Raw genomic sequence first — 13,371 nt, 5'->3', positions numbered from 1 at the left:
CACTCAGTGATTCTGGTCCCTCTTTACGGTGCAGGTCACACTAGCCTGAAAGTGGAGCGTTTAAACACCTCAAGCAAACATCTGCATCGCCTTCTCGTGGAACAAAAATGCAGATTATTTGCCCTTTTTGAATGGAAAGTGCACCTGCTAGCGATGATCCAGAGGGGGGTGCATCCCGTCCAGGGGCAGCATCACCGTTTGAAAAGATCCCGATTCTAAACAACGCCTCTTCGGCCTTTCCGATCAGGTAGGGAGGCGCGCAGGTGCATGTGGAGAAGCGCACGTCCTCCCCCCTGGAGATATAGATGGTCGCTTTGGACTATAGACGCCAGGAGAGGGAGGACACAACAGAGCAGGAGCCGTAGATGACACGCGAGAGGGGAGAGGCGGGGAGGGTGTGATGCAATGCAGCAGAGGCGGAGGAAGGAGAGGTAGCCAAGCGTTGTCACGGCAACAGGGATTTTCCTGTCTTCCAAGTCTTCCACATTATTTATTATTCACTGCTGTTCATTTGCGTGTTAAACACGAAAAATATTGGGTCAGTTTATGTGTTGGTTATTGGATTTTATTTTCATGAATGGTAATAAAAATAATAATTTTAAATTTAAAAAAATACTTTTTTTTTTTTTTTTTGTGACGGAGAGCTATAATTACATCTTAAAAAAACGATTGGATTCTCATTTTATATTTCATACAAAAAAAAAAGAATCCCCAGTAAACGTACATGGAAAGACAAACCAAAAGGGATATGTTTACTGGTCAGTTGATGGTTTGGTATTTTAATTTTATTTTCATAAATGGAAATTGAAAAGTAAAACGACTGGTATATTTAAATTGTGTTTTAAAAAAAATAAAATATATTTTTTTTTTTTTTAAATGTTTTGGTGTTAAACAAGGATAACTAAATAGCTCCGTGCACCTTCCGTTCATTCTATTTCAAATTCTTACATGCAAATCAAAAAACTAATTCCGGATCATTTTTTCCATTTTTATTTCTGAAATAAAAGTTATTTAACCTCTTAAGGCCCAAGCTGTTTGTTTACATGCTTTTTTTTATTTCTCTTTGCTATTTGGGCTTATTGGATCCTAATTAGAATAATAACTAAGAATCATATTTTGATATGATGTACTTAGTCCATAAGTAACAAACGTGTACTTCATGTTTAGTGACATGCTATTTCTTAGTTTTACACTTTTTTTTTCTTCCAAATTCCATTGTATGTTATACTCTTCTGACACCACCAGATGGCAGTATAAGTGTCCACATAACCACATAAGACCCCAATTCAGTAGTGTACACAATTTTGGAAATAGGAGCTAAAAGGTGCTGTCCACGCATGTGGACAACTAAGCCTTTAGAGGACACTTTTTTAAAACGACAATAGGACGCCAGCCGAACGAGATGTTACCGTTATACTAAAAACACGCTAAACGCAAAGAGAAAAGCTAAAATAGTGCTTACGGTTTACTTTGTTATCACAAATATAACCACGCATTTTTGCATTGTGGATGAACTTTTTTTTTTTTTGTGTGTTTATCTGTAAAAATTTAAATCCATAAAAGGAAAACAGCACACAATCCAATTTTATGGCAATATTTTAATGAAAATCAACCTTTTTGGTTTGTTTTAAAATCTGCCATATATAATAACAATCGAAAAACGGCCCTAATTTTATTTTTTTGATTTGCGTTTCAGAATTGGAAATAGAATGAACGCAAGGTACACGGACTTAAATATATAAAAAAAAAAAGGTGTGATTTTCATTTTATATTTTATGGAATAAAAATTAAAGAGTCTGTTTGAGGGCGCCAAGTTTCTAAAGTATTTGACACAGTATAATCCCGCCCTCTCACAGTTTATTGTACGTAATGACGTAATGACATACGTACGTATGACACATGCACGCGCCTTAGCTTTAAGTGTTATTAGCTAATATTAGCAATTTGAATAGTTGGCGTTAGCTGTCATTAAATGTATATTTATTATATACATATCTGTTGTTGTTATAATTTTTGCTTTGCAAAATGTTACTGTGAGGAAATTGCAAACATTATCTTAAGATCCCCAGTAAACAGAAAGGTGAAAAAAAGGACCAAAGCGGATGTTTTTTCACAGTATTGACTCCGGAAAAGCGGGTTTACTACAGTACCCGTGTGTCTGGCTGAAATGTATTTGGAGCCCAACACAACAATGATTTTAGATACGGCCCACTTAGGCTTTACATTTACAGATATGTATACACATATATAATTTCTGAGAGGAGGCAAAAATTGATCTCATCACGCACTATTGTACATTTTTTACAGTCCGCGGTACTGTTTTTTAAAATCACTACTTCCGGTTCCGGTGTCGGAATAAACACATCTGTTTAGGTCTGTTTTTAATTTTCTGTTGATTTGTGTGTGGATTTTTTTGTAGATATCAGTCCTTGTTGTGCCATGTCTAAAATTATTTTTGTGTTGGGACTCCAAAAAACATTTTAGCCAGTCACAGGCACACGAGTACCGTCGTAATTATTTCAGCTTTTACTTTGGAAATAAACATTCCGGTTTCTGCAAATGAAAACAACATTCGTTTTGGTCTGTTCATCCGTGTCTGTTTACTGGGGATTTTCATTTTGATTAAATATAGAATGAATATCAAACTGGTTTTTATATTTAGTTATCGCTATTCAACAACAAAAAATAAGAATGATTTGTTGTTTAAATGTTTTTTTCTGACCGTTATCATTTACGGAAACCAGAAATTTTTATTTTCAAAGTAAAAGCGGGGACTACAGTACCTGGCCTGTAAGAAAATACTGTACTATGTGTTGTATCATGTTGCCTGATCAAATCCCCCCCTTTCTTCTACTTTCGTGTTATTTGTGCATAGAAAAATACTTTATGTGTAGGACTCCAAAGACATTTCAGCCAGACACATGGGCACTGTATTAGTATCCCCGTTTTTACTTTGAAAATAAAAACTTCCCGTGTCAGAATATGAAAAAAACAAAAACATCCGTTTTGGTCTGTTTCGCCGTTTCTGTTTACTAGAAATGTAAATGTTTGTTATATGAAATATAAAATGGAAATAAAAACATTGATTAAGATGTTGTTGTTGTTGTTGTTGTTTTTTGTTTTTTGATCTTAATCAAAAAATTGATTAAGATGTTGTTAAGCGGAAGAAGATGGATGGATGGATGAAATGAAGATGTTGTTACTTTTCGACACTAAAAAAGAATCACGCTTAGTTTTTTCAATTTTCTTTTTTTAATAACATTCAAATCAACCAGTCGTTTTTTTTTTTTTTTTAAATAAATGTCCATTCATGAAACAAACATTAAATGACCAAGACATATACTTGGGGTGCTGATTTATTTTTGTTTACCACAATAGAAACATGTTTCTTTAACGTCTTGAATGCAATTTCAGTTGAAATAATCAGATATGTTTTCCCTTCTATATCTACCTTCTACAATCCAGTGTTTCTCTAGAAAAATTCAGCCCTACATCGGTCATTTTTTGGGAAAAGAAAACGACATAAACATAACCCCATGCAATAGCACATGACCTCTTGTGGCAAGTCGAGGATCGACAATCTTGTTATTACGAAGGATTATGTGGCAAAAAGGCGAATAATTCACGTTCGTTAACATTCCCTCATTTAATGTAGTTGTGTTCCAGACAGGTTTTGTTGTTTGTTAGTTCAGAAACCTTCTAGAAAGTCGAGCAGTAACTGAACTTCATTACCCATAAACCCATACGGCGACGTGTTACGTCATTACGTCACTCCCCACCTCGGGAAAAATCCAAGATGGAGGATATCATCGCTGTAGAAAAGAGCCCGGTAGGAATGTTTCTCGTTTTACGCTAACATTGTCCGCTGTTTCTGTGATATGCTTCTATAAATTGAAACGTTTTGGTGTCAGTGTATTTTTTTTACCTTGTCTGTCGGCAGCTCTCGGTGGCCCGTCAACAATAAGAAACGTAAAGCTGCCAATTCATTCTGTTGCTATGCATTGCTATGTCATGCAAGTTAGCCATTAGCATTAGCATTGATGTTTCTAGTGGAGAGTGAATAAATGTATTCAAGCAAACACAAGATTCACTATTTGAAATAGATGTAGTCAAAAGTGTTACTGGTGTTTGGGGATTGTTAAAACTTTCAATTCGTCGACTTTTGACGCTATCATTCGTGGCTAGCTGTCAGTGAGCTACTTAGCTAGCTAAAAAGTAAATGTTTGTTGTCTATCCATCCATCCATTTTCTACCGCTTGTCCCTTTCGGGGTGGCGGGGGGTGCTGGAGCCTCTCTTAGCTGCATTCGGGCGGAAGGCAGGGTACACCCTGGACAAGTCGCCACCTAATCGCAGGGCCAACACAGATAGACAGACAACATTCACACTGTGTGGTACAAATTAAAATGAAGAGTAGTTGGATGAACGTTTTAATGAAGGATCAATGTTTGTTTTTGTGTTAGTAAATAAAAGGATATTGTTACTAAATGTTGTTTGTGTTTTTGTTGTTGCATGCAGGACGAGATGCCGGCAGTTTTGAACTCCAGACCGCAGACCGGTCTGTCCTTTTTGGCACCAGAACCAGAAGATATTGAGGACCTGTACAGCAGATACAAGGTCAGACCCAATCCACTTTCACACCAGAATTTACACAAAATATCAATCCACAGGAATTAGAAGTCCCTCTGCCTCCAGGGCGCTTAAAAAGCGCCTGGTGCTCTTACATAACATAACATATCAAAACAACAGTCCTTTTCCAACCAACAGTTCAGGAACTTTAAGCTCATGTAACTTTTACTTCCACAAACTTAATGTTCTTGTAGAATTGTGTGGTTTTGTGTTTCCACATTTCAGGTAGTTTATACAAATCAGGCTGACGTATGGAGGAGTAGTACAGCATATTTATACACAGACAATATTAGGTCATATTTCTTTTTACTAAATTGTAATTATATGAAATACAAAGCAATAATATATTAAACGATGGGGTTTAAAAACAGTGTACTGGATTTTACATTAAAAATTCAGGCTTTTGTCCTCAGTGTCCCACAGTCTGAAAGTCGTCCACTCAATACTAGATTAATTAATGAGGGTCTGGCAAGTCCTTATTGTCTATTTCAGCTGTAAATACAATATTATATATATGATAAATGTCAGTGTTTATCTCATGGCGACAACATAAATGCATCAAATTTAGCGTTACCTTGTTAGCATTCAGTTCACTCAGGTTGAGACGAGTAACTACGTAAATGGCGAGTGACTGACTATTTTTACCGCGTGTATCAAAGCATATAATGAATATTTAATGCGGTTTACCTTTTGTTCCACTCGTCCTTCATTTCACATTTCTCTTCCAACTACAAGGTCAGAGTTGCCACTTTAAAGTCCGGCTGAATATTTTATATTTCTCTGTAAATATTTATAAAAGAGTCCGTCCACTTCTCGTAGATTCGCATATTGCAATGAAGATTGTTAAGGACAATAAACAGCATTAAAGTGCACTGTAGTTTAAATAAACAAGCCGTCTCGCATGCTGTAATGGTGGCTAAAACTTGGACTACAAAGTTTTAGGAACGCCCCCAACTGTGTTCCACCAATCAGCGGTCGACAACACAGCCTGCCCCTCTAGAGTTCTCGCTAATCAGAACTAAATATTGTTCCTGAAGAACTAAATCTACCCGGATAGTTTTTGGTTGATACGCAGTGGGAACTCTATTTACCCAGGTAAATAGGAAGGTTCTTGTTAAAGTTCATGAAGAACTAAATCTACCTTGGTAGTTTTTGGTGGAAACACGGGGAACTTTATTTACCCGGTAAATAGGAAAGTTCCTGAAGAATTAAATCTACACAGGTAGATTTTGGTGGAAACAAAGGGGGGAACTTTATTTACCCAGGTACATAGGAAAGTTCCTGTTAAAGTCCCTGAAGAACTAAATCGACTTGATTGGTTTTTGGTGGAAACACCAGAGGACATTTATTTACCTTGGTAAATAGGAACGTTCCTGAAGAACTAAATCTACACAGGTAGATTTTGGTGGAAACAAAGGGGGAAACTTTATTTACCCGGGTAAATAGGAACGTTCCTGTTGAAGTTCCTGAATAACTAAATCTACTTGGGTAGTTTTTGGTGGAAACGCAAGGGGAAGTTTATTTACCTGGGTAAATAGGAAAGTTCATGTTAAAGTTCCTGAAGAACTAAGTCTACCTGGGTAGCTCTTGGTGAAAACACAGGGGGAACTTTATTTACCCGGATAAATAGGAACGTTCTTGTTGAAGTTCCTGAAGAACTAAATCTACCCGGGCAGTTTTTGGTGGAAACACAGGGGGGACTTTATTTACCCGGGCCAAGGGAAAAGTTCCTGCGGCGGTTTCCTATTGTAAACACGCTCAAGGCTTTGAAATGCAACACTGCCACCATTCCCTACTTTTCACAAGAAAACAATCGATTCTTCACTTTGTGGTTGCAGAAGCTGCAGCAGGAGCTGGAGTTTCTGGAGGTGCAGGAGGAATACATTAAAGATGAGCAGAAGAACCTGAAGAAAGAGTTCCTCCACGCACAGGAGGAAGTGAAGAGGATACAGAGCATCCCGCTCGTCATTGGCCAGTTCCTGGAAGCCGTGGACCAGAACACTGCCATTGTTGGCTCCACCACAGGTACTGATATCCCGGTATTTTTAAGTTGTATCGTGGGATATGATGTAAGTCGACATTTTAAACAAAACGTGCACTGTGTTTAATTTAAACTCAACACTACATTACTTTTACTACCAGTGTTCTGAAAATTACTTTAAAAAAGTCATTAATTATAGTTACATGTTACTTAACAAAAAAAGTAATTTAATTACTAATTGAATTACTCTTTAATATATGTACCTAATTACTAGGTAAAGTAATTAAAGAGTTACTTGAAAAAAACTCCCAAATGACCTAAACTGACTACAACAAGATATCTGTTGAAATTAGGGCCAGACCCATTATCGGCCAAGCCAATTATCGACACTATTTGGCAATTTGACGTATACCGGTATCAGCCTTTTTTTTTATCGGTATCTGCCTTTTTTTTTTTTTTTTAAACTACAACACAACTACATCAGCAGATACAATATATACACACACTTAAAAAAAAAATAGTGAAGTAGATAGTAATTACTGCTCAAGCACCAGCCCTTTTGCCCTGCATGAGAAAAGTTTCCGGGAGCCCTGTTTTTTTTATTCATTTAAGAATAAAAATTCCTTTTATTCAATTCAATTTAAAAAAACTATTTGTCCCGGGGGGAAATTAAGAGGCACACAGAGCAGTCAATGAGCGACAAGTTTAAGTTAAAACACAAAATTACCAGTTAAATACAAAAGTAAAGTATAAATGAAGGAAATTAAGTTAATTATATTTATACCCATATCTACATCTTTAAGCTACACTTAAACCAGTGTGGGTGGCACTGGGTGCAAGTGGGTAAAGTGTCTTCCCCAAGGACACAACGGCAGTGACTAGGATGGACTGTAGTGCAGTAATAGTAATTCATTAAACATATATACATCCATATATATATATATATATATACACACATACATACATATATATACACACACACATACGTAGACATACATACAGAGCTATGTGCAAGTAGACCGATACTAGATGATAAAGTAAATGTGGTGCATGGCACATGATAGAACGACGGATTAAAAATAAACAAGAGCTATATAAATAGAATATAAAGTAATATAATAATAATATAAAGACTAAACTGATTGTAGTGCATGAAGTCCACTGTAATCATTGCAAAAAGAGTTAAGGGTTACCGGTAGTCAATTGTCAATAATTATACCCAAATAGGTTTTGATATCTGACAAGGCATTCATCTGAGATCTTGTGAGAATAATTTTCTAGTCTGCTCAGCTGTGTTCATAGCTGCGCTCACACAGCCACGCCCCCTTTCTTTCCTTCCTAATTTTAATGCGTTGATGGTCGCCCACAGTACATCTCTGCTTCTGCTCACTTGTCAAAACTTCACAACTTTTGTTTTTCTTTCCTAGCGTCTTCCTGCCATTTGTTTTTGCTACTGCAGCGATGGAGTTGCATGACAAACCTCATGTTTGCAGCAATTGAACCGTGGGCTCATTTAAAGGAGCGCACAGAGTTTCATGTGCCGTGATTCAATCAAATAATGCGACAGAGATGGATGGACGACTAAAAAGCTATCGCTGCTAAAAATCTAAACTTTGTGTAAATATAAGATATTATTATACAAGTAAAGACAAGCAGGCAGCAGCTCACACATTCTCATACTTTCTGTGACATCCAGGTAGAAATTATGTCAGCCATCAGGAAAAATGTTCCAACTATAATCTATGTGAAGGAACCCAGAATGGAAATGTTACAAAATGGAGTAGATGAGTCATTGTGATGTTGAGAAATGCCATATTTTTACCACTTTAAGGAGATTTGTCATGTTTAGAAATGCAAATGTTGATGCTCTTCTTAGACACACGGAAAAAAGATGATTGATGTTTTTTTAATGCTGCTAAATTAAACACATTAGCGCCACAAAAAACATTATGTTGTGCCTGGTCCCACTTTTCTTAAGAAATAATGTTAAAAAATCTACTTAAAGCGTATACTATTCCTGTTTATATAACTTTTACTGCAAATGAATATCGGTTATCCAAATCGTCCTTGTGACTAAGGCTGAAACGACGCGTCAACATAGTCGACGTCATCGGTTACGTAAATACGTCGACGCCGTTTTTGTGCGTCGACGCGTCGCATATTTACGTCACACTACCATCATGGCGGAGCGCAAAGCAGACTGTGCGAGCGAGGGGGAAAAAGCACGCCAAAAGTGTGGGAGTATTTCAATACACGGCCTAATAATGTTGTTGTATGCACACTGTGTCGAGCGGAAATGGCCTATCATAGCAGCACAACGACTATGAACGAACATTTGAAAAGAAAACCATCAACCATCAACTAGTCAATCGTCCGCGTTAGTATACGTTGTCATCATTACACAAAAACATGAATGTGTCATTTGTATCTGCTAGGGGTGTAACGGTACGTGTTTTTTATTGAACCGTTTCGGTACGGGGCTTTCGGTTCGGTACGGGGGTGTACTGAACGAGTTTCTAAGCTAAAGCTAACTTTAGCTGCTAAAGTCTTAACAAGCTGCTTTGCTCCTTCTGCCTCTGTCTCAGCACGCAGCATTGTCCCACCCACACAACCATCTGATTGGTACACAGAAAGCTCTACCAGCCAATCAGCAGTGCGTATTCAGAGCGTTACCAGCCAATCAGCAGTGCGTATTCAGAGCGCATGTAGTCAGCGCTTCAGTGTCTAGCAGATAGGTGTTTAGCAGGTGAGCATCAGGCAGCGGACTCTCCCCAAATGATAATAAACACCTCCCAGTCAACTACTAGTAACATCACTATGAGCCCGTTGACCTTCTAGAAACTTAAACTGCAGCTCAGCTCGCTCGCAGTCCTGGTTTGAGGTGAAGGCTAATTACCTCTCAGTTCCAGCCACATCGACCCCTTCTGAGCGTAGACATGCTAACCTTTCTTCATTACAACTGTTAGTCACTCACTGGAATGAGTAGAATTGGTTATTGTGTACTGTGTTGGACTGGATGTTTATTTTGCACATTTTAAAAGCAATACTTAATGTTTACAGTGCTCCAGAATATTTAGATTGGCACTTTTTTGTATTGGATGTTTATCTTTATTTTTGCACATTTGAGCAAATAAGCAATACTTTCACTTTTGTTGAAATGTTTACACTGTTGTTACAGAATATTTCGTTTTGCACTTTTTTGTATTGGATGTTTATCTTTATTTTTGCACATTTTAAAGCAAAATAAGCAATACTTTTACTTTTGAAATGCTTATACTATTGCAGAATATTAAGATTTGCACTGGATGTTTACTTTTATATTTGCACATTAAAAAGCAAATAAGCTACTTTTAATTTTGTTAAATGTTAAAAGTTTTAAATGTTTACATTGTTACAGAATATTTTGTCATGTTGTCAATGTTGACTGAGTGGCCATACTTTTTTTTGTAAATAAAAGCCATGTCTTTTGAAAAAACTGGCCTACATTTATTTTTTCCTCTTCATTTTAAATAAAATAAAATAAAAAATAATCGGTAAAAGGAAAAATAATCTATAGATTAATCGAAAAAAAATAATCTATAGATTAATCGAAAAAAATAATCTATAGATTAATCGATAGAAAAATAATCGTTAGCTGCAGCCTTACTTGTGACTACTAATAATCGGAATTGGCCCTAAAAAAACATATCGTCGATCTCTAGTTGAAATAGCTGCACATGCAAACATTCTATTTTTACAATATATAAATTCTTTATCCCGTCAGGTGTCTGTTGAGAGAAAGAAGAAGTTGTCCTCTGCATGCCTGCATTTAATAATTCAGAGCGGAGGACATGTTTTAAATGTGTAATGAGTTATTTTTGCTCTGTGGGCTTTCGCTCACCTTTCAGGGTCCAACTACTACGTGCGCATCCTGAGCACCATCGACCGAGAGCTCCTCAAGCCCAATGCCTCCGTGGCCCTGCACAAGCACAGCAACGCCCTCGTCGACGTGCTGCCCCCCGAAGCCGACAGCAGCATCATGATGCTGACGTCAGGTAACGCTGCCGCCGCTCCATCCGGAGGAAAAATAGTCATGTGGTTCATTTGTCATCATGTGTTTGCGCCCACAGATCAAAAACCCGATGTAATGTACGCTGACATCGGCGGCATGGACATTCAGAAGCAGGAGGTCAGGGAAGCCGTGGAGCTACCACTCACGCATTTTGAACTCTACAAGCAGGTCCGAAATCACAACACGGGACATTGCAGCATACATTTTGCATATATGTCCTCATTGCAGTGATGAATGATTTATTATCTCTCTCATACAGATTGGCATTGACCCACCCAGGGGAGTCCTCATGTATGGACCTCCAGGTTGTGGGAAGACCATGTTGGCCAAAGCTGTGGCTCACCACACCACAGGTACGTACTTGCACACATGATGTCATCACTAGAAAGTAGGGCGTGATGATTATGGCAGAAATAATAATCAATATTACCGTATTTTCCGAACTATAGAGTGCACCGGTAGAAAATCCGCACCCACAAAATAACAATAAAATATTCCCCATTTATTAGTTGCACTGGACTATACGCCGCAGCTGTATACGTTGTGAAATTAGTTATTTGCAAATAAATATTCTGTTTTTCCAAACGGTTTCTGTAACACGGCAGTAAAACAGCTGATCAAACAAAACAGAAGTCATTGTCATGGACCCACTAGCTGCGGAAGCCAGCTCTCCAATCAGCTAAACAGACTCAATAACTCCACGCTGACGTTTTGGTAAGTTTGTGAATGCCATTGTAAGTTAATAATACTAACACAGACGCTAGCGCCATTACATTACGATAGCACGTACAAATATGCATGAAAACGCTCCTACAGACATCACACATGGGACGGTTTAGTAAGTAGGAATTGTTTTAGTTATATTGTAAAACTTTGAAAACATTGCTTGGAGTGATGAATGAAGACTCCATACGAGTAGAAACAGGGCTGTAACTAGGATTTGAAAACCACCAAGGTCAAAATTTGGTCCAAGAGGAGCTTTGGAAGGCTGAAATCATGGCTATCCCAGCACCACATGAATACTTTTACCTTGAGCAACACAATGAACAATCCACTTTTTTTTTTATTACTATGCTAAAGTTTAGCGTATTCAACAATGTTAACATCATTGAAACATAAGTTTAAAACCTTTACTTCATATTAAACTCCGACAAGGATGCGAACCGCAGATCTTCTGCTTTTCATGGCAAGTACTAGTGACCGGAAGTTCATGGGTGAGATTTGTTATCAGTGACAGAGCATGTCATGGCCAGGAATACCTTAGGGGTGAAACTTTAAATGAAGTGCCTTGTCATTCAATAATTTACATTTGACGTGCGCTTCTTGACGTAAAACAGGCCCCCGTGGGTGGTGGTTTTTGGTCCAAACATGCAAGGACCGCCTCTGCCTGTGTGAAAGACATGACCCCCAATTCTACTGTTAGGACTAAAAATAAGTTATTTTGCAGGATCCCTGTGTAAATTGTATGTGTTTTTTGTCCCTTTCACCAGCGGCCTTCATCCGTGTGGTGGGCTCTGAGTTTGTGCAGAAGTACTTGGGTGAAGGTCCTCGCATGGTGCGCGACGTCTTCCGCCTGGCCAAAGAAAACGCCCCCGCCATTATCTTCATCGATGAGATTGACGCCATCGCCACAAAGCGATTTGACGCGCAGACCGGGGGTATGACGCAGCCTTGTTGCAGTCCTGGATGATGATGACGGAAGTAAACTTTCTTGCCTGGTTTCTCTGCAGCGGACCGAGAGGTGCAGAGAATATTGCTGGAGCTGCTTAATCAGATGGACGGTTTCGACCAGAACGTCAACGTCAAGGTGAGTCAAGTCCCACACGCCGTCTGAAGAAGCTTTTAGCTAATTCCCCCATGGCTGCACTGTCTGCGTGTGAGTCCTCTCTGTGGCGCTGCCCAACCAGACGCCAACATTATTATGCTGCATGTCCTTTTGCTTGAACACGATTTATTATTCAAACTCACGAGTGGATATTAATGCACATAAGCTTGAGGTTGACTGCAAGCATGAGTTGCTCATTGTGTATCTTGACGATACAAGTGTTTTTTAAATCGGTCAATATTGATAATTATTGATATTTTTTATGACCAATGGAAAATGAGGAGCAATAGAAAAATATTAAGATTTTTTGTTCTATATTTAAACACTTCCTTGTGATCTACATAACATGTAATGGTGGGTCTTTGGTCAAAAGGTTGCATAGATTAGGTTGTACAATCCATCTTTAAGTCGCTTTCTGACCGTCTTTTCAGGATGCGCTGTTTTGAGGGCAGTCTTATTTATGTGCCTCCATTTCGACAGTGTCTTCTCCCTGTCATGTGTAGCATGCAAGGACGGGAGTGGAAGAAGTGTCAAAAGATGGCGCTAACTGTTTTAATGAGATTCAGACTTTACTTCAATCAATAACGGAGCAGCATCTCCTCATCCATGGCTCACTAGTGTAACAACGCCGGAAATGTGTCCTGTGAAAAACGGTCCAACTAGAACTCTCTAATAACTGAAGTTCTGTGGGTGAATTATGTAATGCCAGTACACCGGTAGTCTTTAGCGCTTCCATAGCGAGTCTACAGACAGATATAAAATAGAACTTTACGCTACTTTATATTAGAAATGGCAACAGCGGAGGATGAATGTCCCATAACAAGAAGATAGAGAAAAAGAAGGAGCTTATTGACTACAGTGTGGGAACGGACTACAAAAGCGGACTC

General features: G+C 38.3%; 1 protein-coding gene across 1 annotated transcript in view; it reads left to right on the top strand.

Moving 5' to 3' along the window:
- The first annotated feature begins 3,691 nt into the window (after nucleotides 1–3,691).
- LOC133635653 (26S proteasome regulatory subunit 6B) overlaps nucleotides 3,692–13,371 on the top strand; it is a 13,767-nt gene continuing 4,087 nt past the window's right edge. The window contains exons 1-8 of the mRNA XM_062028887.1: nucleotides 3,692–3,829; nucleotides 4,517–4,615; nucleotides 6,466–6,652; nucleotides 10,496–10,642; nucleotides 10,718–10,827; nucleotides 10,919–11,012; nucleotides 12,150–12,317; nucleotides 12,390–12,466. Of these exons, the coding sequence (XP_061884871.1) occupies nucleotides 3,797–3,829; nucleotides 4,517–4,615; nucleotides 6,466–6,652; nucleotides 10,496–10,642; nucleotides 10,718–10,827; nucleotides 10,919–11,012; nucleotides 12,150–12,317; nucleotides 12,390–12,466 (915 nt within the window). The 5' untranslated portion in view covers nucleotides 3,692–3,796. The remainder of the gene's footprint in view (nucleotides 3,830–4,516; nucleotides 4,616–6,465; nucleotides 6,653–10,495; nucleotides 10,643–10,717; nucleotides 10,828–10,918; nucleotides 11,013–12,149; nucleotides 12,318–12,389; nucleotides 12,467–13,371) is intronic.

Source organism: Entelurus aequoreus, linkage group LG20, assembly GCF_033978785.1.
Source record: "Entelurus aequoreus isolate RoL-2023_Sb linkage group LG20, RoL_Eaeq_v1.1, whole genome shotgun sequence".
NCBI lineage: Eukaryota > Metazoa > Chordata > Actinopteri > Syngnathiformes > Syngnathidae > Entelurus > Entelurus aequoreus.
The sequence above is the reverse complement of the archived record's forward strand: the minus strand, read 5'-3'. Positions and strand labels throughout refer to the sequence as shown.